The 25183-nt window shown below is 44.3% G+C and overlaps 1 protein-coding gene across 1 annotated transcript in view; it reads right to left on the bottom strand.

Moving 5' to 3' along the window:
* SHROOM4 (shroom family member 4) overlaps nucleotides 1-20439 on the bottom strand; it is a 272702-nt gene extending 252263 nt beyond the window's left edge. The window contains exon 1 of the mRNA XM_072816701.1: nucleotides 20162-20439. Within this exon, the coding sequence (XP_072672802.1) occupies nucleotides 20162-20278 (117 nt within the window). The 5' untranslated portion in view covers nucleotides 20279-20439. The remainder of the gene's footprint in view (nucleotides 1-20161) is intronic.
* Between the last annotated feature and the right edge of the window lie 4744 nt (nucleotides 20440-25183).

Raw genomic sequence — 25183 nt, 5'->3', positions numbered from 1 at the left:
ATGGAATATTACTCAGCTATTAGAAATGACAAATACCCACCATTTGCTTCAACGTGGATGGAACTGGAGGGTATTATGCTGAGTGAAGTAAGTCAATCGGAGAAGGACAAACATTATATGTTCTCATTCATTTGGGGAATATAAATAATAGTGAAAGGGAATATAAGGGAAGGGAGAAGAAATGTGTGGGAAATATCAGAAAGGGAGACAGAACGTAAAGACTGCGAACTCTGGGAAACGAACTAGAGGTGGTAGAAGGGGAGGAGGGCGGGGGGTGGGAGTGAATGGGTGACGGGCACTGGGGGTTATTCTGTATGTTAGTAAATTGAACACCAATAAAAATAAATTAAAAAAATAAAATAAAATACAAAAAGAAATACACTTTGTGAGAGATATAAAATAAGTTCACACTTCTCATTAGGAATAACATGATGAGCTCTAGAGGAGAGGTGGAAAAAGCTGTAAGGATTTTGTAAGGCAAGGGGAAGAATGGAAGGATAGAAGACAGGGTAGAATGGAATCAGAAACAAGTATAATTTGTGATGGGCCTCAGTGAATAGGCAGGATTTAGTCGGGTAGATCAGATGAGAAAGGTGTCAAGAGAAGATGATGAACAAAGCATTAGGCATGTTTAGAAAACTGAGTTGTCACATTTGGTGCTGACAGTGTATGGCAGGGATGATGAGCATAGGCTCTTGGGACAGCCTTTCTGGATTAAAATCCTAGCATTACCCTGTACGAGCTATAAGACTCTGGGTAAATCATTTGAATTTCCATATGTCTCCTTTTCCTCCTCTGTAAAATGGGGAAGAATAATAAAAACTTACACGGCTGCTGTATGTATTAAATGAGGTAATACACGTAAAGTGAGAACAATGTCTGACATCCAGTAAGTGCTCAGTAAATGTCAGCCATTTTTTATTTGGATGCAGTACAAAGGAAGTATCCAGGATTTAAGGCCGGAAGAGAAGATAGTAGCCATATTATGGAGAACTTGTGATGCCAGACTCGAGGGGTTGGGATTTAAATCAACACGAAGGAAGTTTTGAATAACAGAGTGTCATAAAGGCAGACAAACTGCTGTCAGTTTGTAGTAGATTTATAACAACTCCAACTACCAGGCAATGCAAAGGACTGGCTTGTGAGAGAGTTGTTACCATAAAATGGAAGGGTTCAAGCATAGCCTGATCAACCAAATTCAAGGGTGTTATTTATACATGGCAGTCAGGCAGTAGTTCAGTGTTGGCCTAACTGAATGGCCTCTAAGATTCCTTTCAACTGTAAGTTGATTCAGGATAGAGAAGCTACGAACAGTATGGAGGAAAAACTTGTGCATGGCACTACTAGGAGCAGGGAGCCCTAACAACTATTAAAGCAAGAGAGGGTAGTACAGGGGTGGAAATGGCAGGAGATGGGAACACACTGTTTAGGAAAATTGCTGGTCTAGAATGTCAGAGCTGGAAATCAGCCCAGCTTCCTCGTTGTACAGACAGAGAAACTAGAATTCTCAGATTGGGGAAAAGACTTATAGGGTAATTTTAAAGGGGTGAGCCTAGAGGCAGGGGAGCCAGCCAGGAATCCAGAAATTCAGAAATGAAGTAATATGGGATTCAAAAAGGATGAAAATAGCAGGAATAGAAAGGAAGGGAGAAGACATGAAGGCTATTTTGAAGGAAGAAGCACCACAGGGGTGGTAACTGACTGGATATAGGGGATAAATAAGCAGTAACTCCAAGATTTTAATGCTAGTTTAGTGGGAGGCAGAAGGCTAAGGACAGAGCCTGTTTGGCAAGGGGAAGAGAATGAGTTCTATTTTAGACATATTGGGGTTTGAAATTTATGAGGAAGGAAAAATAATTCAAGTAGACGTTGTCCATCAGTCAGATAGTCAGAGAGCCTAGAGCTCTGATGGAAAGGTTAAGGTAAGAGATGGGAGTCTTGAGATCTCATCAGTGCTCTTTCTTGAGGGAAACAGGAGAGAGAGGCAGAGAGAAAGACTGGAGAAAGGCAAAGAGAACAAGGCTGACCTCTGAGCCTTGAGGGATACCCACAAGATAGAGATGGGAGAGGCAGTTGAGTCACAAAGGAGAACAGAGAAACAGTGAGAGAGCGTAGAGAAACAAGACAGTTCAGTACCACAGAAGCCATGCTGGCAGCAGGACTTTGAGAACACCAGAATGGCACCTTGGAAACAATACTGATGATAGCAATACTAAAGATTTATTAAACAATGAAATATAAATATCGCTGTTAAAAAAATGGAGCAATATATATATATACTGACAGAGAAAGATCTCCAGTATATGTAAGTAAAAAAAGTGAAATGCAGAAGATTGTTTTAACATGTATAAGAGGCAAGACAAAGAATCCATATCAGATTTTTTTTCTGTGTATATAGAGATACTCTGGAAAGATGCATTAAAAAAAATCTAAGCACAGTAGGGGGTGGTGAATCCTGGGCTGACAAAGAACATCAGAGAGTAGGACACTATTCTCTGTCTACTTTCTCATACTAACTGGATTTTGAACCATATGAGTATGTTACCTATTCAACGCACAGTTTTAAATAGAGAACAGTTGTGTAAAGGAGACAAGGAAGATGACAAAGATGACAACAATGAAAAGGCTAGTAAATTCAGCCCTCATGAAGACCTCAGCAGAAGCCAGATTGGAGAGGATCAGGGAATACATAAGCTGCAAGGACACAGAAACACTGATCATGCAAATACACAAGCACATGCTATACACTTACACATAAAATGCACGGTGCTATCCTTGGAAGGGTAAACTAGTAACCGGTTACGGTGGTTGCCTCTGGGAAGAGAAATAAGGGATTAAGAAACACTTGCCCACCTATGTAATTTTAATTTTGTTCCATGAACCTTTATCACCTATCCCCAAAATAGCAATTTAAACAAATACACTGTGTTAGGAAGAGGGAAAGGAGGGAAGGAAGGAAGATAGGAAGAAAGGAAGAATGAAGGAAGGCTGGCAGGCAGGGAGGCAGGCAGACAGGGATGCCAGCTACTTCTCACTTAACAAAATTGGTGGCAATGAGGACAGGCTAAGAGAGGTTGGTTTTGTAGAGGCCAAGAATATAAAGTTGGATTTTTTGTTCATCGCTTCCCCCCTCCCAGTGTAAGAGTCAACAGGGGTATTGTGAAGGAAAAGCACTCTAAAATGGGATAAACTGAATTTTGAATACCAGCTCCACCACCTACTGGTCCCATGAGTTTTAGAAAGAAAGCTACTGAACCCTCTTAAACTCTATTTCTGCATCTTAGAATAGCGACACTACTAAGTACAGCTCACACATTAGATCATATAATCCTGAGTCTAATCCAACATGGGGGTTAGGGGCATCGAACCCCTGCACAATCAAAAACCCATGTATAATTCTTGGTTCCAAAACTTAATTATTAATAGCCTACTGTTGACTGGAAGCCTTACTGATAACAGAAATAGTAAATAAACATATATTTTCTATGTTTATATATTGTATGCTTACAATAAGGTAAGCTAGAGAAAAGAATAGGTTAAGAAAGTCATAAGGAAGAGAAAAAATGTACAGTATTGTACATATATTTATTGAAAAAATACTTGTATAAGTGGTCCCACATAGTGCAAGCCCATGTTTTTCAAGGGTGAGCTGTATTTAACAAGCTTCTCCAGAAGGCTTGGGAATAACTGATCTTTTCTCTAATGCTATGGCACAAAGAACATGGTAACAGGAATAGTTAATATTGGTATAAGAGAACATGAGGGTGCCTGGGTGGCTCAGTCAGTTGAGCATCCGACTCTTGATTTCCGCTCAGATCATGATATCAGGGTCATGAGATGGAGCCTGTGTTAGACTCCATGCTCAGCAGGGAGTCTGCTTGAGATTCTCTCCCTCTCCCTCTGCCCCTCCTTCCCTGGGTGTGCGCTCTCTCATTCTCTCTCTCTCAAAAATAATAAATAAATAAATCTTTAAAAGAAAAAAATAAAGAAAACATGAGGCACAAAAAGAGGGTTTTGAAACAAAACTCCAAAGTATAGTGGGACAAACTTGGGATTCAGGGGCAGGTAGAGCTGGATTCAAATCACAGCTCTACTGGCTACTAGCCCTGTTACTAGAGAATATTGTCTGGCCTCTCTAAGCCTTTTTTCTTTTTTTGTCATCCCTTAATTTATAATAGTGATGAGATTTGAGATTATGCATGTAAAACTCCCAGAACATAATTGGCATTTAGGTATGGTAACTTTGATCAGCCCCAGCCCAGAGTTTAGGCCCCCAAGCACATAAAATAGCAATGCCAATTTCCTATCATGGACTTCTATTCCCTTGTCCCTTCGAACCAGCATTCAAAAAATAAAAGCATATCAGTTATCCCTTTGATTTTTCAAGCACCTATGTGGTCTCTCAAAGAATTCCCTCCTGCCCTTTGAACTTTTAATTCATTCTTAAATGATTTACTGGCTGCCTGGCCTCCAAATGACCATACTAGCAGTCATGTCCTTCCTCTCTAAAGCTCTGTGACCCTGATAGGGTTTACCATTCCCACACTCTAGGAGCAGGCTTCCAAAACAAAACTTTCAGCTCTGGAAGGACCTTAATGGAAAAAGCAGTAAGGAGCAAGCTAATATTCTCTGCTTCTTCCACCATTGCCTGCAAATGCAGAATCATCACCTCTAAGACTTTCTCAGATTGTGTATATTCCTTTCAGACTTAGTATGTGATTCTGATAAGGACAAACACTTCCTGGGGTCTCTTTGAGCACTGTTCCTAAAGTTGGCTCCAGTGATTCAAACCCTCCAGCAGTTGTCTGGGCAGGAATGAACTAAGAGAAAGCCTCACAGTGTGTCTTTTAAACTGTCATAGTACTGCCACTATGAGTTTTTGTCTGTTCCTTTTAGTGCCCTGACATGACCTAATTGACTTCCACAGAGACAGTAAGCCACCAATTAGATTAGACCCCATTAGGAAGGAGAACAGAGATGGTTCTTCTGGATCCTTTTCGGCATTCTCAGCTTTGAATCAAAGAGTGAGAAAAGGAATGTCATGGTCAAATAATGAGGACACTTAAGGCACCCGGTATAAATACCAGACGATGACTCACATCCAAGACTAGTCAGACAGAACATGTTAGGGCTTGCTTAAGCAAAAGTGGAAACACACACACACACACACACACACACACAAAATGTTCACATAAAGCTATATCCTTTGGGCTGAAGTAGGGAAACATGGAAGACTCACATTATGCCCTCCCGAAACACATAGCAACAGAAGGGGTGACTGCTGTTTTAAGAGTTTCAAAACAACACTGCCCAATAGCAAGGGGAACGCTGTGATCATCAGCCAGCAGGCCTCTCTCATGTGTAAGCCTCAGGAACACAGCTCACACACAAGATCTGTAGTAGCAAGAAACCCGACTGTTGCAAACCAAACTCCAAGCAGCTCAGAGACAAGCGGGTAATCACTCCCATCCGTCACTGCTGTCATCATCCCTCTCATCCAAGATTGCACCTGGGAGCCCTCTCAACTTCCACCTGCACCACTATTTCCTTCTATGTGTTCCCTCTGTCCTCAGCTCACACAATGTGTCATTCAGGGCTCATCCTACTTACTGGGTGTCACTGAAAGACGAGAAAACTTGGCTATCCTATCCAGCTCTTCTAGTCATCTCCTCTTTCTGATCTGGGATTAGAAGTGGAAGGGGGAAAACGACCAATTATTGAACACAAAATTTCTTTGTGACACCTCCAGCAAACTATTATGGAGAGACTATTTTGTGCTCTGTGATGATGGGGAAGGATGATGAGGAAGATACAGAAGATATAACCACTATCCTCTAGAAGACTTTGGGTCAATAAGCCGACACAAGGCAGCCAAAGTACCCACAGATTTCTACTGGAAAATCAGAAGTACCAGCACTACAAAAAGGGAGAGATTACTTGCACCAGGAGTGGACTGAGATGATGCCCTTGTGGCTTAGAGCTAGGGCTTGAAGATTAGGCCCAACTGGAAGGGGCAGAGATGAGAAGAAAAGGCCTTCCAGGTATGCAGCATAGAGCCAATGCACTCAAGGAACATCCAGATGGGGAATTTGGTGGCCAGAATTTCCCCAGCATGTTCGGGGGGATGGAGAGGAAACTATTCTGCCTGAAAACCTGGGTCCTGAAAGGGAGCCAGATGGAGAACTGTCCATACACCAAGCTTAAGTAGTTTGGGTGCTATTTTACAGGTAGCAAGGGACCCTTAAATAACCTTAAGTGGGCGAGGGGGATGATCAAAGGGAGGGAAACCACTAGGGAGGCCACTACAGTAGTACAGTTGTTCCAGAAGGAGGCTTCTTCATGCCTGTCCCAGCTCTTGCAAGATCCTCCTGCAAAGCTGCCTTCTGTCTGAGCTCACTATTGCAGAGCTCATTGCTATGCATCTCTTTTAAGTTGGGTGAGATATGAATGACATTTCTTATTCTGAATGAAACTCCTAATATTGTCCTGAAATTGGGTCAGGGACTTAAGTAGAAGTAAAAAGTAGAAGCTTCATTCATCCCAGTCTTCCAGTTTAGAAGAAAGGAACTATGATACACCATTTCCATTTATGTAATAGCATTGGGTGGCTTGGCCCCTGGGGTCACTGGTCTCTTGTAAGATCCCAAAAGAAAAGTGGGGGCAGGGAGTGGGGGATAGAGAGAGAGAGAGGCAGGAGAGAACTGCTAACATAGGGTAAAACCTGATTGTCAAGTGCTTTTCTGGGGCCTGTTCCAGATCACTGTCACTTATAGGCTTAGACTAGAGCTCAGCCCTAAATTAGGGCTCCAGCCTAGAAGGCGGGATGGGAGGTAGAAGGGCCCCACCTGGGTCTTAGCAGTGGGAATTAACTCTCCCTGATTCTTAATTCTTTTGGCTTTTATTAGTGGCTGGAAGGGGAGAGGGATGTAACCTGAACCCTAGTGCAGCTGAGAAGGGCTAAGAGCCAAAAACCCTCCTTAAGCAGATACAGTATGTGCAGGGTCTGGGCAGGTTTCAGAACACTGCACATTTCTCCAGCCAAAGGCACAGGAAAATATGAAAATTACATATTTAACCCCTCACATCCAGAAGGGGAGAGAATCATCTTCCTACCAGAACAGCAAAGAGAAGTTAGCAAGCTGGCTCTTGCCTTTTTCACAAAAATACCTCTAGCAGCTAGATGGTCAAGTCAATTTCAAATATAAATTATAAGCTATTTCACCTTGACAGGAGAGTTAGGTAAAGCAACCCATGTGCCTATTAGACCCTAGTAGGAAGTGAGTTCTGTCTACAAGGAGGGAGGGAGGGAGTGAACAGACCAAATTCCACAGCACAAGCATCTTTACATCATTCTGACTTTTAGTTCATCACCACACAGAAAGTGGGTAACACTACACAAAAGTTAACAGATCTAGAAAGCAAATCTCAGAAGGATGGTGTCAGAAGACGGATGGGGAAGCCCATCTGCACACAAAATTAACCTTTCCTGAACATTTCATGTAAGTACACATGGCATCAGGGCTAGGGTTTGGGTCAGATAATCACTCCAAATTTGCAGAAGTCTCTTAGCAATAGAATTATGTTTTCCATCCAGGTTTGCAGTAAATGAGTTTTTGAAGCCAGTCTCTATTTCCTCCTTATTTTAATGTAACAATCAGGATGAGACTGTGGTAAGGACACCACTGAAGGCAGATAATTCATACTTGCAAGTTTAACAACACTTTTTCAAAGGTTGCATTTAACAACCAATACTACTGTCAAGATATTAAAAATGATAATATTCACAGATTAGTAATAGTATACTATGCAAAACAGAAAACTGCTAACAAAAATGCAATACAGACTTGAGACTCCACTGGTTTGAGGTTTGCTTTACTATGCCTCCACATTCTATTTTTCATATATAGAAAACAATCCTTAAACATCTTGGCAAGTCAACTGATGTTTTTTAACAGCTTCAAACCTTTTAATATTTCAAGGTTCGTGTCTGAAGTTTGGCATTTTGACAGTTTCTTCTATTTTGTGTTTGTTTGATTTGTGGACTTTCCCATCACTTGAAAGTACTAAGTTCGAAAGAAGGCACTTCAGACAGTAACACCTCAGGTGACCAGGCATCCTGCAGATTGGAGGAAATAACAAGACAAAGCTATGACCAGAAAAGCCCATTAAATAACAATGCAGGCCTGTTCCAATGTCTGTTGGAGCATGAGATTGTCTGGCAATTAACTAATTTCCCAAACAATCCACAGATTGGTAAACTGTCTATGTTAACCATTATGTTCCTAAAATAATGATTTGTTGTTTTAACTGATCAGTGGCCTTAAGTAAACAAATCCTTTTTTCCAAGCTGTCTATGGAACTTCTTTATTGGATAGTCCCACAGACACCTAGGTCTTGGAAGACCCAAAACAGAATGAAAGCTGGTTGGCCCTCCCAATCCCCGTAACTACTTTGAGACTTCCAGTTTAGTTATGGGGGATTCATCACTAACCTCCCTCTCTCCTTCATTTCTTCAGCTCCAAATGGTGTGTGTTACCACTAACATCTGACAACTTGCTAATGTGTAACAATAGCATATTGCTAGGATGGCTGATTCCCTTGAAATGCCTATCCGTGTTGTTCAGTTTAGGTCTTTCTTCATGTAAGCACTCAGGTGGCTGGTACTCTGTCAGGTGCTTTACCTTTTTTAAAATTTTTTTAAAGATTTTATCCATTCATCCATGAGAGACACACAGAGAAAGGCAGAGACATAGAGGGAGAAGGAAAAGCAGGCTACTTGTGGGGAGCCCAATGCGGAACTCAATCCCAGGACCCTAGGATCATGTTCTGAGCTGAAGGCAGACACTCAACCACTGAGCCACCCAGGTGTCCCAGTGCTTTACCTTTAATGCATTAACTCTGATCCTCCAAAACAACAAAGTGGCTACTCACTTCCAGACCAAATCTATTCTATAGCCCAGGACATTGGGCAAGTGAATAAAGGTGAACTAAAAGTGAATAAATGAACAAACAATACACACCCTGTCCTTGGGGAGCTCACGCTGTTAGTTCACCATGGGGTGAACAAATTCACCTCAGTCTCCTGTCTGTGTCTTTAGGACATGCAACCTGTACACTAACCAGAATGAATGCCTTTCTTTCCCCCGACCTCAACCTACCTAAATCCTATATATCCCGCAATATATATATCCAATTATATCCAATATATATATATCCAATTCTTCCTTTTCCCACAAAGCTCCCTGATCACATAGGCCCATAGTGAAATCTCCTTCCACTGAATAAATGTTGCTCTTAGATCCTAGCCCATGCTTTCAGCACTTAAACATTTTTGTTTCCTGATCTTGCAGTAGTGGCTCTCCTCAACCAAACTGTAACTTCCAGGGAACAGGTCTTCTATGGTGGCTATCTCTTGTATTCTCTAGAGTTAGGCACTTTACAAAGTACTCAATAAATATGTGTTGACTGCTTGATTGATTGACTGATTGATTGGAGGCTTAGTTTAGAGTTCTTAGGTAGGAGCCAAATAAGGTGTAGCATAGCCTTTCAAATTGCTGGATGTTCAGACATTAGCCAGAAATCACATCTGGTCTTCCAACTTCTGGCAGCAGAAGACATCCCATTAAAGGTGTCCTGCCACTTCGCATCTTCCCAAAGATTCTATAACTGCATACAATTCATTTTTTTAAGTTCAAAAATTCTCCTAAGAGACACCTGTGGGATGCTTTTTCTTTTTCAAATCACATACACATCTAGTACTTATATGAGATAAAGGATAAAATCAATCTCCCTCTCTCTTGGGAAAAAAGCATGAGTTCTATCATTTTCATTTTGCAAAAGAGGAAATTGAGACATAGAGAAGGAAATGACTTGCCCAATGACATACAACTGAGTGGCAAAGCAAAAACTGAACTTCAGGCCTTCTGAATACAGGCCCATACCCTTTACCCTGATTTGAGATTTAAAACAAAATAAAAGCAAAATCCTTCCTTTCACCCTGATCCCTGAGGATCATATATTGGCAATGTTACTGGCTTTTGCACAAAATTACATTTCCCTCATTTCTCTCTCCCCTACTTCCTCTCTTCTTCTCCCTCACCCCCACTCATTTTTCTCTTTCATTTCTATTTTATTTCTCTATTTCAATTCTTTCCACACCACCCCCCTTATATTCTTACCCAGTTCTTTTTTTTTTTCTTTCTCTTTCATCTGTTCACCTCTGTGAACATGGTACTATAGAAAGAATTTGGGATTTGGAAGTCGACAGAAGTAAATTGCAGTGCCAGCTTTTCCACTTATTGTGTGACTTACACTCTATTACTTAACTTCCCCAAGCCTCCATCCCCTTATCTGCACCATGGAGACATCATTATCTACCTCAAAGAGTTACTGTAAAAGTTAAATGGGAATATACATGTAAAACACCTGGAAGCAATAGGCTTTGCAACACAGCAGGTCTATTACCTCTCCTATCACACCATATCTAGGCCTTGACTACCCTTTGGGTTCAAGTAGTTGCTGAAATCCAACCAAACTACATGGCCTCTACCCAGTGAGTACACAAGCACACAAGTGGAATATCCAGGTCCTTGCGTGGTCCACTTTTCAGCCTGTTGTCTTGATACTCCCTGATTGCAAACTTCACAGAGAGCCCCAAACTCTCAGTCAAGCCCTTCAAAGAATATGAAAATCAAGACCCAGTTACTCACCCCTGAGGCTCCAAGATGTCATCACTCACCCTCTCAGTCAGATAAGATGCTATCAAAAGCTGCCAACCTGCATAAGTTTTCACAGGAGCTTTTACTTACATCAAACACAAGCAAAAAGAAATGGAAAACAGCAAGGCAGCTCAACAAAGACAAGGCTTTAGCTTGTCATCTTCTCATAAGTGAAGATGGGGCTACAGCCATGAGACTCTAACCCCTTTCCAGAAGAACTAGTAGAACCAGCTTTACTCCTAGGTCTACCTCCTATCACTCCCAACCCCCACCCCCAAAAATCAATTTCTGATGGACCGTGAAAGGCAGGATAGGAGAACCATTCAAAACTTCCATGCCAGAGGCTCAGGAAGAGAGTTGAGCATCTAGCTGGGAATCTGCTGAGTGGCATTAGGGTGGGGGCCAGAAGACACCACAAAGGGTCTGTCCATCACTGGTTTTAACCCTTGATCTTGTCAAATTAGTCCCACCTCTCGCATTCCTTACAGATGTAATATTAAAAGGCTGGAGTGAAAGTTAACAGACCATGCCACTTGCCATCCCTGAGAATGTACCAGGAAACAGCCACTTCGGGGAAGACAGGAAGTAGGAGTGTGGAGAAAAGCAGTGCACTGTAATAACTGCCTGCTGTTGGACAGCCTTCACCCTTCCACAGACCAGAGCAGGCAAAGGTCCTGGGGCCCTTAACGACTGACCTTTCAATAAAGCAGAAGCTCGCCCCGCTCCCCCCACGCCCCCCCCCAGCAGGGAGTCAAAGAAGAAACAAGAGGGGATGGGGTACCTGGGTGGCTCAGTAGGTTAAGCATCTGCCTTTGGCTCAGGTCATGATCCCAGAGTCTTGGGATCGAGCCCCATATCAGGCTCCCCACTCAGCAGGAGCCTGTTTCTCCCTCTCCCTCTGCCTGCCACTCACCCTGCTTGTGCTTGCTCTCTCTGTCAAATAAATAAATAAACAAATAAACAAACAAATAAAATCTTAAAAAAAAAAGAAAAAAAGAAACAGGAGAGGACAGAGAAGGGAAGTAGCACGCCAAAATTACTCTGCAAGTTGATAAAAAGAGTATCAGGAAGGCGACAAAGGGCCTGTCCTCTACTGAAACAGGACAGAGAGAGACACACGGTGTGAGAAAATAACCCGCTGACCTGGCTATTAATTTGCTGAGTGTTTTCAAACTTTATCAACCTTAACTCTGCGAGCTTCTCTTACCCGCCCCACTGGAAGCATGGCTGAGCCAAGAGGGACAAAGTTGGTACAACTGACCTGTGAAAAAAGAAGAAAAAAAAGTTGGGTTTTGGACAGAGGGCAGAGAAGCCAATGAATGAACAAAGAAGCAATAGCACATGAATGAGCCAGTCCAAAATGCAGGCTTTAAGCAACTGGTGCTGATGCATGGGGGCTGGGAAGCAAAGATTGGACATGAAAGAATGGCAGCCTGGATGCCTGGAAAATGTGTCTGTTGCTACTAGGCAGTGTTCACTCTGGGACACAGCACAGTCATAGACTTGCACTGCAAGAGGAGGGAGTGGAGGTGGAGTCAAAGGGGAAGGGTTAGTCACTTCGAGAAACCAAGTCATCTTGATCTTTGCAACTTCAGGGCCTGACTGGGCTGGCTTGGTGCCCAAGTAAACATGCCAATGTGATGTGAGGGAGAACGGATCATCCCTTGCAAAACTAATGCCCAAGACAATCTTTCCACTTGGCCTATTTACACTGGATGTGGCAAAGAGGTATAAGGAGACCAAGCTCTACCCGCATCCCATTCCTTGGAAGGTAGTCTTCAGCCAGGAAAAAGAAATATCTCCACTTACTCATTAATGACTTATTTGAAGTCTGTCTGATGGGATTTTTTTTTTCAGGAGAGCACCAGGAGACAAAATACCGGCTGCCCAGAAATTAAGTGAAAGTGATCTAGATATCAACATAAGCAATCGCTGGTTACAAGGCAACAGGCAAACTGGGAGTTCAATTTCAGAGATAAATTCAACCATAAATACACTGTGCACACACATCTTGTCCCAGCATCAAGAACAAGAACACACTGGGCACGTTGATAGTAGCAGAACCCCAACCCGACCTAGATCTGTGTAACAGTGAATCTAGAGCACTTGTCCCTAACTTCTGAAGAAATTGTTTTCCAAGAATCATTTTCGTAAATAAACATCTTGGAACTGTGGATAGTATCCCATGGGCAGAATATTATAAATGATGGTTAGGTTCTATAATTCCATCGGTCATATGCCATGGACTAAATAGGCCTCTCCAAAACTGCTATGAACTGAGTCACTATAGATAACATCATGTCAGAAAGACAGATTCCCCAGCCTTCCCCTCTCTCTTCTCCAGGCCTCTCATCCTTCCATAATGATGAGGATTAAGCTCCATTCCAATATCCTCCCCAGTCAGTGCTTTAGTGGCAAGAAAAGATGTTTGCCCAACTTTGGTGACAAACTGGTGGATGTGAGGGGTCTCCCTCCTACTGGGAGACAGGGCCGTGGGTGCAAGGCCTCCCACAGAAGTGACTCTTAAGGGCATTCCAGGTTTAGACAGACCTCAAACCCAGGGATGGCAGGAACAGCAGGAGCTTTGCAGTCGGTGTCAGTGACAATATGCAGGGAGATGAATATTTGACAGGGGGTTGCCACAGAGACTGCTGTGCCTAAATTCCTATATAGGAGCTCTGTAAGTGGAGATTTTTTTTTATATTACATAGTCAGCATCTTCAAACTTGGAGATATCTATTTTTCTCAGAAGGGGAAAATTCAGTTCAGAGACATTACTCCTACAAATTCCAAGCCAAAGGCTGATAAAAAAAATTCTGATGTCTTGAAGTTCTGATTTTGATGCTATTCATTAAATGCCACTTCCTTTTGTTACTCAACTTCCTTCTTTGTAACTTTTTGTATAGACACGTATGCTCCTTGAGGTCAGAGCTTATATCTTCTTTCTCATCTCCCTTAGAACACTTTTTCTCAATGCTAGCCTGGGCTAAAGAAACAATAAGAGATGAAATGTGTCCCTCCCAAATCTATTACGTGGCTGTCTCAGATGCCTATGTAAGGCGGCCTTTGGCAGGTATGGCTTGGCAGCAGCAAGGTACTTCCACTAAAAGGTTTTGCTTGACACAAGGTCTGTTGTATGCCATGGATACCGGAAAGAGCCAAAGCGGTCTTTGGCTGTATTTTTTTTAAAGAATGGTCCTAGTCTTCTCAGTTATTGTATTTAGCTGTGGGCTTCATAACTCAAGAGGAACATGGACAGGCTGGAGTGCACCCAGAGTGTGAAGAGGAAACAGGAGAGGAGGCTGGATCTCAGATGCCATAGGAATAGCTGAAATTGCTAAGGCTCTTTAGCCAGAAAAGTGAGACAGGGGACATAGTCTGTGTCTTTGGACCTCCCAAAGGCTGCCCTGAGACAAAGAGAAAGCATTCTTGTTTTGTGTGGTCCTAGAAGGTAGGGCTAGGACCCACGGAGAGAAGGTAGAGGGATAATGATTTCTATTCAACATATGAAAAAGTTGTCTACAGTCAAAACTTTCCAACCAGGAAATGGACTAGTTAAGAAGGGAGTGAACTCCCCATATGAGCACAGGAGAACAAGTTCAAAGCTAGTAGAAGGCTAATGGACTGGTTAAGATTAAGACCAGGTGACTTCCAAAAGGCCCTCTTGACTGAGAATCTGGGATCCTAGCTAGGCCTCCTCCAAGAACAGCATTAGATTAGTGGTCCTGAGTCAAGTCTGTCCTTTGGTGCCTGATGGGGGTGGGGAAGCAATTAACAGTCCTCAGATCTGTCAGTATCTCCCCTCCCCGCCCCTCGCCCACTGGCTCTTAAGAAGCCTAACTAGAAAAACTGTGATGTTCCCTATGGATAATCACTCCATAAACTCCAATCTCTAGCCTGAGTCCCTCTTTCCTCTTTAAAAAAAAAAAATTGGGGGCAGCCCGTGTGGCTCGGCCGTTTAGTGCCGCCTTGGGCCCAGGGCCTGATCCTGGAGATCAGGGATTGAGTCCCACATCAGGCTCCCTGCATAGAGCCTGCTTCTCCCTCTGCCTCTCTCTCTCTCTCTCTCTCTCTCTCTCTCTCTCTCTCGAATAAATAAATGAATAAAATCTTACAAAAAAATTCCTGGGAGGGGTAGGGGAGAGCAAAAGGGGAAATAATTTTAATTTTTTTAAAGGGACAATACTCAAGTGTCTTCCAGCTGGAGTTGAATTCTTTTCTTTGAGGTTTTAGAGAGGGAAAATCCTCTAACAGGCTTGGCTTTTTTCACTTAAGGGAGCACATGTGTGGATATCAATAGGGTACCAGGTGTATTATGACAGCCCAGCAGGCCCCAAAATAGTGTGTACCCAAAACTCAGCCAAGGGTTACCAGACATACCACCTGCCCTTCTTGCTCTACCTCCCTCCAGCCTTCTCTGTATCTTTTTGGATGGATTCCTACTCCACGTCTCCACATGCCTTCGACTTTCTGGGAGAGTTGGGGAACTCTGGCCCCAGACATCTTTGCTTATTCCAGAGGCAGATGAGGAGGGGGATTCATGTAAGCACCCAGTCTGGACGAAGCTCCAGAGAAGCATACCCCATGAAGGTCCCTTTATGAATGCCAAGCCCTGGTCTTGGGTGCGCCCAGCGTGAAGGCTTCACAGGAACTACTGGTTCTCATATAACACCACCTTTGCAGCCAGTAAGAACTCAAACTCGCAGCCAAATTCAATGCCAGCCACAAGACAGCCTTAATCTGACTTAACCCATGTCCTATTGAAATCTCAACTGCCTCTTTTTGTGCTTCTTCTAGGAAATAAGGTCAGTCCTGGTGGAGATTGGAGGTGGGGAGGAAGCTAAAAAAAAACCTTAAAGGGCATGCCCTGCCATCTTCCTAGGCTAATGATAGCAAACAGTATTAGAGCTGTCCCAATTCATCCTCATGTCATCTTTGATAATAAAGATGGGACAAGTATGCCTACCCCCACTTAACAAACAGACATTTGGATCTAGAGATGGTAAAATGATACAGCAACAGAAATGCACCGTAAGTGAAGGAGGTGAAGTTTCATTCCCCTCCAAGCTACTTCCCCACCCCACCCTGCTTTGTTCCAGGGCAGTAACTAGTGGCCACTTGCTTCACTGTGCCTGATGGAGACTGCCACCAAAAAAGGGCCAGGAAGAGGGCAAATACATAGGATAAGCCTATCTTCTCCCCAGTTTAGCTCCTTCTCTTGCATCCCCACTGGCCTCCACCCCTTCTCTTCTTCACCTTCAGCCAACCTCAGGACACACTTCCAAGAACTCAAAATGAAGAGGGGAACCTTCACGCTAGAGGTCAGGAACTCTCTGTGTATCTGTCTGTCCATTTGTCTGTCTTTCTCTCTACATCTCTCTCTCTCTCTCTCTCTCACACACACACATACACACACATATGTGCCACCTAAGGATACAATCTGAATCTCTGAGACCTCTGAGAGGCCCTATTTGATGCAGAATCATTGCTGCCAGAACCTGGGAAAGGTCACCCATCCCCAAAGATCTTTTCCAGTATGGGGAATCAACTTCATGGATGACTGTCTACACTGTAGAGGGGCATCCCTAGGTGGCAAAACAGATAAATACAATTAGAAGAGAATCTCCACTTTATCCAAACAGGCCTCCTGGGCCAATAAGGTAGTATAAGATGCTAAACAAAGGAATTAATAATACGAAGGTCATGGGACCAAGTCCTGTGTGGGTTGTGCTTCCTTGGAAAAATCACAATGTATGGGGAAATCATAAGCCATCCCTTAACACTTGGGATAATCAATAGCAGGTTATTTAAAAAAAAAAAAACATTTCCTTTTTCTTTCTCACTGAATTGTGAGAAGACACCAGTCTCCTAAAACTTGGGCAGCTAGGGCAGCCTGGGTGGCTCGGCGGTTTAGTGCTGCCTTCGGCCCAGGGCATGATTCTGGGGTCCCAGGATCGAGTCCCACATCGGGCTCCCTGCTTGGAGCCTGCTTCTCCCCTGCCTGTGTCCGTTTGCTTCTCCCTCTGCCTGTGTCTCTGCCTCTATCTCTCTCTCTCTCTCTCTCTCTTTCTCATGAATAAATAAATAAAATCTTAAAAAAAAACTTGGGCAGCTGAATTCCCCATGTTTGAGGAAATCACAGGAGCCACTAGGAAATCAACCATTTCCCAACCAACTTGATGATTTCCTGATCCAAAGGTTCTCCCAGGACAAATATGAGGTAGCCTTTCACACTCTACGCAGTCTTTTCCCACTGTTCACCCTTTCTCAACTCCCTCCACTCCCAAGATTTCTCCACAAGCTATCTCTAAACATGTACACCACACCAGACCCAAATTGCCTTTTTTTCCCTGTCACGAAAGGAGGTTCTCCAGCATTCCCCACCATGGTTCTTGCACCTCACCTCTCTCTCTCTGCCTGACCTGAGATTATTACAGTAATTTGGAGGCACTAAAACAGTCCTTTTCTACTCTCTAAGCCCAGACTTCAGCAAGGAGTGTCCACAACCCAGTCCTCACCTACTGTGGAACCACAGGCTGGGATGGAAAGAGTCACTGGGGAAACTGTCAAGACTAGATGCATCCCTGAATGGTTCTGCCCCATACCCCTGCACAAACCGCAGTACTACCAGAAGAATAAAGAAACTCTCCATGTAGTAGAAAATAAAGCCCTGGAGCCTACCACTGACTTACTGTCTGGCAGACCTAGACAAGCCACTCACTGCATCACTGCCTCAGTTTTTCCATCCATTTCTCTACAACCTTCCCTGACTGCCTCACAGGGTGGGGGGGATGGGGGGGATGGGAGGTAAGAGGCTAATGAAATAAGGGATATGGAAACACAGTATAAACAGCAACACTGTATGCAAATGGAGCAAAGCCACCTCTTCAGTCCACAACCCTTCTGAGGAGAAAACAATGCCTACTGGGCTGTCATAAGTCTTATTTAAAGACCACCCACTTGAATCTCATTATAGATGTGAGAACACCTCAGCCCAGGCAGGGCAAGGGATGTACTCAGGATCCCCAAGCTAATGAGTGTCAGAGCAAGGATTAGAACCCAAGGTTCCAATCTTCCAATACAATTCTCTTTCTATGACCTTCCATCCCTTCCGCACCAGTGTGTGCAAACTGAGGCTATTTTCAAGAAGAAAGTTGTATTGTTCTGAAGCATAAGGGGAAACAAAACTAAATTAGAAAAATGAAAAGGGGACTAATGAACTCTGCCACAGAGTGTCTTGGCAAGAAAAAAATACAGGCAATTATTGCACTTAAAAAATACTATGGCCTCTTTATGTAATATTGGGGCTAACCATGTTATATACAACTGGCTTTTACTGTAAGGTACCAGGCCATTTGGGAGGAATAGGATAAATGCTTTTGCTCCCTGCATACCCAAATGTGTGTAGTAATGAGTTTTCATATAATAGGGGTCAACTGTATGTTCAGCAGAAAGGGAATCATTAAAAGGCACCCTGCCTCTCAACACAGGAGTCACTTCCTCAACAGCTTAGCCAAGGAAACCCTCATCTACCCTCAAATAATCCCCCAGCCAGACCACAAATTGCTGGCTGCCCCATACTTAGTAACACCCCCTGCTATGCTCAGCACTGGCTCTGCAAAACAATCCAGGGCCATAGCAGTAAGCACTCTCTGGGGCGTTTCTCAGGATGGCTCAGCCCTGGGCAGAGGTGAAAAACGACCTTTCCAAGATAGGTTGTCTAGGCAGACTGTGGAAATTCTGTGGGTGGTGTAAGGAGAAAAAGAAAGGGAGGAACTGCCAGATCATGGAGGGCTGCATAGCCCATTCTGACCTTGGTGGAAAGAAGGAAGAGAGGAGTCTGATTAGAAGGAATTCCTGAAAGCTGGGATTCCCCTCCCCAAAATGGTTGTTGGAGAGTGTTCTTGTTTTCTTTGGTTAAAAAAAGGTTTATATAATTCCCTCCTGAGACTATTGGAGGGAGAGTGCCTTAAGAGGGGATGTGATAGTGGGTGACAAAGGCATCTCAGCCTGGTTAGAAATACCAGTATGGGGACCAGTATGGGGAAGGAAGAGGTGGATGAAACTATGGGCTGGTTATTGGTGTTGGGGGGGCCGGGGCAAACATCCCAGGTTTCCCCAACAGCTCCTCAAAGTTTTGCTTCAGGTACCTCATACTGCTCAAGCAGATTGGTATACCCCATGGCAATACCCCAAGGTTGCTAAGAGCATGGGCCCCAAGGCCTGAAGGAACCTCTCCCCTACAGGCTAGCCAGTGGGCCCAATGCAAGGGGTAAAGCAGCACCCTGTGGAGGTGTGGCAGGGCATTGGCCACCCCCTGCTGAAACGTGACCTCCCTTACAAAGCCAAAAAAATAGTGACATTTGATCCCTGCCTAGAAGCCACAGCTTTCCATCTCCAGCCCAAGCCCACATGTACAGCCTCAACTGCAATTTGAGTGGGTGGGAAGGGGAAGAGCTTTTCAGACTTGAGCATTTAAGAGAAACAAAAACAAAAACAAAAAAATGGGATGAAGTTCCAAAGTTCATTCACTTGGCAATCTGGCGCCTCAAGGTGAACGGCCCTACACATCTCTCTTCCCAGTAACAGCCCCCCAGGGCCCCCACACCCCCTCACCCCTACTGGGGATGGCTCCTTCTGGAGGAGGGGGTACTGGAGCACTCAGGAGAGGTCCTCTCCCCAGTCCTGGGCTGCAACTTGGCTTCCAGCAGATCACAAACTCCTAAAACAAACAAACCCTGGCGGCGGCAGCAGCAGCTCCAGCACAGCTGCGCTCCATGGCGCAAAAGTTTCCTCCACACTTCTCAACGTGCAGGAAATCTCGCCGGCGCTGGGGCAGGACTCCGGAGGGAGGGTAAGGCCGAGCCGAACCGGCAGGAGCAAAGCCTCGCCAGCTGAATGGATGTGCGCGCGTCCGGTCGTGGGAAGTGAGGCTGACGAAAGCCACCAGTGTCTCATCTCCGTTCCCACACCAGACCCTCGCCCTGCAACCTGCCCGGGTGGGACGACCCGCGAGTCGGCGGAGGAGGCAACGCTGCTAAGGGAGCTGCCAAGCGGCGCTGTCTGTCCCTCAAGGGCGAGGGAACTTCCAAGGAGAAACCCCCCAATAGCCACCGCTTCCTCCAGCTCAAACTGAGGGGAACAGCCGCCCCGACGTGGAGGAGCAAAACCTGCACCCCGGAGCCTAGCGAGTGTGTGCGCGTAGGGCTCAAGCCCCCGGGCCAGCAATGCTCCCATCCTGTACTCCCGCCACCCGTCATGGGTGTCTGCGCCCGGGCTGGTGGCGAGATCCCTCCGTGCCGCTAATGCTCCACGGGAGGGCTCTCACCCTCAGCCCGGACCAAGTTTCAAAGTTGGTCTGAGGGCCGCGTCCCAGGGCAGCCTGCGCACCCGCTTGCCCATTCAAAGTTGGGCACCGCTGGGACCGAGGCGCCAGTTCTTACCTTAGACACTGTGAGCGGTTCGCAGTGTTCCAGACCCCCTTTCAGGGTGAAGCCCCAGGGCGCCCCGCCTTGCAGCTGCACAGGGACGTACTGGAAGGACCCAGGCGGGTTCTCCATCCTCCGCTCGGCTCAGGCGCCGCGAGGCTCCTTTTCCTCGGGGGCTACGTTGCCTCCGCCCCCAGCAGCTCCGCCACCAGCGCCCTCCAGCGCTACGCCACCCCGCGCCGCCCTGCTCCGCCTACTCTCCCGGCTGGAGACGCTCGGGCAGCTGGCGAGCGCGAGGAGGAAATGACACGGAGCTGGAGAAAGGGGAGGGAGGAGAAGGAAAAAAAGAAAAGAAAGAAGGAGAGGCGGAGGGATAGCGCGTAATGGACGAGAAAACGGAGCAATGGGGAGGGGCAGTCAGTGCGACCTCGCCTATAGGATCGCTGGGGAGCAAGCGTGAGGCAAGGCCTCTCACATCAATTGTTACATTGTTTCATTCAAGCTGCTCCCCCGCTTTGGTCCCCCTCCTTACCGCCGGGTTCCCCGCCCCTCCAGCCAGCAGAGGCAAAGGGAGGTGAAAGTCGTTAGTGTGGGTAGCCCGCGTGGCCGAGTGGGCTGAAACGCTGGCTTCCCGATTACCGAGTTCGTGTTTCTCTGACTGCCTTTTTCTTCTGAAGGTCCCAAAACCGGGTCCTGGGAGGGTTACAAGGCTGCTAATTTGTGGACCTTGCCTAGAGGAATGGAAAGTAAAGCAAGCAGGCCAGCGAACACAGTGGGACTGTGTGTGTAGGCTGCTCTGTGTGTTTGCACTAGGTGTGTGGGGTCATTATGAAACATTGCCCCGGAGCATAGTTTAAATAAAGAAGCACTTTGAGGATGCCCCCTGCCTGGGCATAGCCGCACCCTGGCTCAGCGCTGGCGTCTGTGGGTAGCACTGTGCTTGTGTATGTTCCAGTCATCTGGAGTTCCTGGCATGGCCTTGCACTTGCCCCACTGAGATGACCAAGCCAGGAATCGGCAGACTGCTAGCAGACTAGTAGTATTGTTTCCGTTCCTAACAAACCTAAAGGAAAAAGCATCCATTGATAAGCTGGCCAGTTAACAATGTTGTGGCTTTTGGAAGAATCAGCTTTTAGACAGGGTCCAGATTTCTCCTCAGCTGTTCATCCTTGAGCCTGTAATTTCTGAGCGGGGCTTTTAGAACAGACCAAACACACACACACATACACACACGCACGTGCACATGCAAGCAAACACCCACAGTAATAGTCTCAAAAAGTGAATCTGTTACCAAATCTTATGCTGATTTCTCAGTCTTGACCTAAACAAGTTACCTACCTTCTCTGGGGTTTTGTCCCTAGAACCACATGCAGGCAGTGGGTTTTTATTTTTTTTAAGTATTTGCATTTTTATTTATTTTTTTAAAGATTTTATTTTATTTATTCATGAGAGACACACACAGAGAGAGGCAGAGACACAGGCAGAGGGAGAAGCAGGCTCCATGCAGGGAGCCTGATGTGGGACTCAATCCCAGGACTCTAGGATTGCACCCTGGGCTGAAGGCAGACCCTCAACTGATGAGCCACCCAGGCGTCCCAGCAGTGAGTTTTTAAAGGGCCTCACACTAGCAGGGAAAGTTTTGAAGGCTCAGCTGAGACTCAAGGGGGCTTCCTGCTCCCTCTTGCCTGTCCATTCTCTTGCCCTCTTCCTGTGCAGCTTGTTTCTCATCACCAAGGAACATACTGTAGCTCCCTGCCTTCCACAGTCAGCTTTCTGCAAATGAGGTTTCCACTCTACTTCCATTTCCTCACCTGTCCCTGACTCTTTCCCTTGCCTGCTGTGTACCCAAGCAGGCCAATGAAACTTCTCTCACAGGCCTCCCTCCCTCCCCCAATCCTTTCTTAGCCTTCTAAACTGCCTGCATTACATGATGCTGACCTGACTTTTCTTTAACAAAACTGCAACTTGGGTGTTGATAATCTTCCTTTTTAAAGTCTTTAGAGATGATTCACATAGGAAACTATCTTCAAACTTTTAGACTTCTAGACCTACAAAAACCATTTTGATTATGTGCACTGGTTTGCATTGTCCCTCCTAGAAAGCAGAAAATTTGAGAAAATGGCATCTTGATTTTTTGACTCCTAATTGTGTGTCAGCCTGTGACCTTCACTTGCTCCGTCCCACCTTGAAACTGATTTGAAACTGAACTTATTTTTTTTTCTTTTTGTGATAAGACTTTTATCTTCCTGATTGTTGCGTGGTGGAATTCAGCATATTTCAATCTCAACCTATGGAAACCTGCAAAGTTCAGTTCACAGTATATGTAGTCATCACTCAAGGTCTACCAAAATTGTATGTCTAGACTAGAGGAAGAAGTCTGGAAGCAGGAGACACACATATGAGCCCTGGCCTTGTCACTAACTAGAGAGGTGACCTTGGGCACATCACTGAATTGTGTTTCCTCTCATTTCCTTCATTTGTAAACTTCAGCTGGTAAACCCTGACCTACCCACCTTCCAGGCCTGTTAAAGACTAAAATGAAATAATACATATGAAAACACTTTGGTAAGTAAAAAGTAAAAGTCCTCACAACCATATTATGAAAGCAAATGCTGAGCTAGCCTTTAACCATTATGTTTTTATTCCAAGACTCATTCCACACTGTCTTCTTGCAGTTTATCCTTTTTATCATTACAACAGAGAAACATAAATCTTTTAGCCCCTGGTGCAAACAGCACATAAGTAGACATGTTGAACATCAGATGGCTAGATAGTGTTACTTCTTCACTGATAAAAATCACTGCTAGTAACAGGGATCTTATTCTTTCTTCCAGATAGGGGGAACATGATTATGTGCTAGAAAGGGTACTGGGTAGAACTTGAGATTGCCTGGATTCTAAGCTAGTTCTGTGTTAAATTGCTGTGTGATATTAAAAAGATCACACATCACCCTCCCTCTGTAAATTGAAGGGATTGAGCTATTTGATTTCTTAAGTTTCTCTACAGTTTGCAAATTATGGGACTACTTCCTGGCAAGTGGCTACGAACATATGTGCAAACAAAGGCTTGATGGTGGAAACGAACTAAGTGAAAATAATGCAATGGAGAAGAATCCAGATATTTTTTCCTCAATGTGGGCACGTGTGTACACATGGTGTGTCCAACCCACAGATAATGAATGCACTCTAAAATACGTTAAATTTCCTGTGGGGGAAAAAGGTGGAAAGTCCAGTAGGCAGGTAAAAATAGGGAACTGCATTTCAAGAGAGAGGTGGTGATTGATAATACACATTTGAATCATAGTTGAAGCCATTTGGAGTGGATAATCTCACCCAGGGGTACCACAATGATAAGAAAAGGGGGATTTAGATGGAATCTTGGATTATGCTAATATTTAAAAGTCAAGAAGGGGGATCCCTGGGTGGCGCAGCGGTTTAGCGCCTGCCTTTGGCCCAGGGCGCGATCCTGGAGACCCGGGATCGAATCCCACGTCGGGCTCCCGGTGCATGGAGCCTGCTTCTCCCTCTGCATATGTCTCTGCCTCTCTCTCTCTCTATGTGACTATCATAAATAAATAAAAAAAAATTTAAAAAAAATAAATAAAATGTAAAAGTCAAGAAGGATCACAGAGAATCTAAAAAGGAGCAGACAGAGGAGATGGGCAAGAGGCCAATCAGCAGAAATAGGGAGAGAAATTAAAAACAGGCTGTTTACTTCCACCTCATTAAAAAAAAATCCTCACAAATCTTTTCTTCATTAGAAATCTATTGACCAGTTTCTTTTTGGAAGGAAGAAGACTAAAGTAGCAGTCCTTCCCTGAACTTTTTTTTTAACTTCCTTAGCTCCATCTTTTGTAAACTCAAGTTTGAATACAATTTTCCTCATTGCAGTGCCTCTAGATCCTTTCTGAATTAAGGATTCTTTTGAGCTTCTAGTGAAATCAAGGCATTCCCTCCTCTAGAGAGCCATTCATCATCATGCAATGTTATATTCAGTTTGGGCTGAGACTTATAGACCATAGCTTCAGAATCCTTGCTCTAATAAAATATAAGACTTGTTTATTATGGTAAAAACACATAACATGAAATTTACCCTTTAAACAAACTTTTAAGTGTACAGTATGTTTTTGTTAAGTATATGCACAATATTGGACGGTGAATCTCTAGAACATTTTCATCTTGCACAACTGAAACTTTATACCCATTGAAGAGTAACACCCATTTCCACCTCTGCCCAGTCCCTGGCAATCACCATTCTACTTTCTACTTCTACAAATTTGACTACTTTAGATACCTCATATAAGTGGAATCATGCAGTGCTTGTGCTTTTGTAACTAGCTTATTTCACTTAGGCTAATGTTCTAAAAGTTCATCTATATTGTAGCTTACAACAATATTTCCTTTCCTTTAAAAGGCTGAGTAATAGTCTATTGTATGTATATACTGTCTACGGCCATACCACCCTGAACGCGCCCGATCTCATCTGTATGTATATACTACATTTTCTTTAGCTATTTATCAGTCAGTGCGCATTTAGGTTGTTTCCACCTCTTGGTTATTGTGAATAATGATTCAGTGAACACGGGAAGGCAAATATCTCCTCAAGATCCTGATCTAAATTCTTTCGGATAAATATCTACATGTAGGATTGCTGGATCATATGGGAGTTCAATTATTAATTTTTTCCAGAAACTCCATACTATTTTCCATAGTGGCTATCCCATTTTTACATTCCCACCAAGAGTACACAAAGATTATAATTTCTCAACTTCTTCACCAACACTTGTTGATCTAGATTTCTTTTTTTTTAATAGTGGCTATCCTAACAGGTGTAATGTGATATGCATTGCATTTCCCTGATGATTAGTGGTGTTGAACATCTTTTCATATACCTGTTGGATATTTGTATGTGTTCTTTGAATAAATATCTATTCAAACCCTTTGCCCATTTTTAATCAATTTATTTGTTTTTTAGGTTTTGTTTGTTTGTTTGTTTGGCTATTGAGCTTTGAAAGTTCCTTATGCATTTTGGATATTA

This window comes from Canis lupus, chromosome X (assembly GCF_048164855.1).
Source record: "Canis lupus baileyi chromosome X, mCanLup2.hap1, whole genome shotgun sequence".
NCBI lineage: Eukaryota > Metazoa > Chordata > Mammalia > Carnivora > Canidae > Canis > Canis lupus.
Note: the sequence above shows the minus strand (reverse complement) of the source record. Positions and strands in the feature narration are given on the sequence as shown.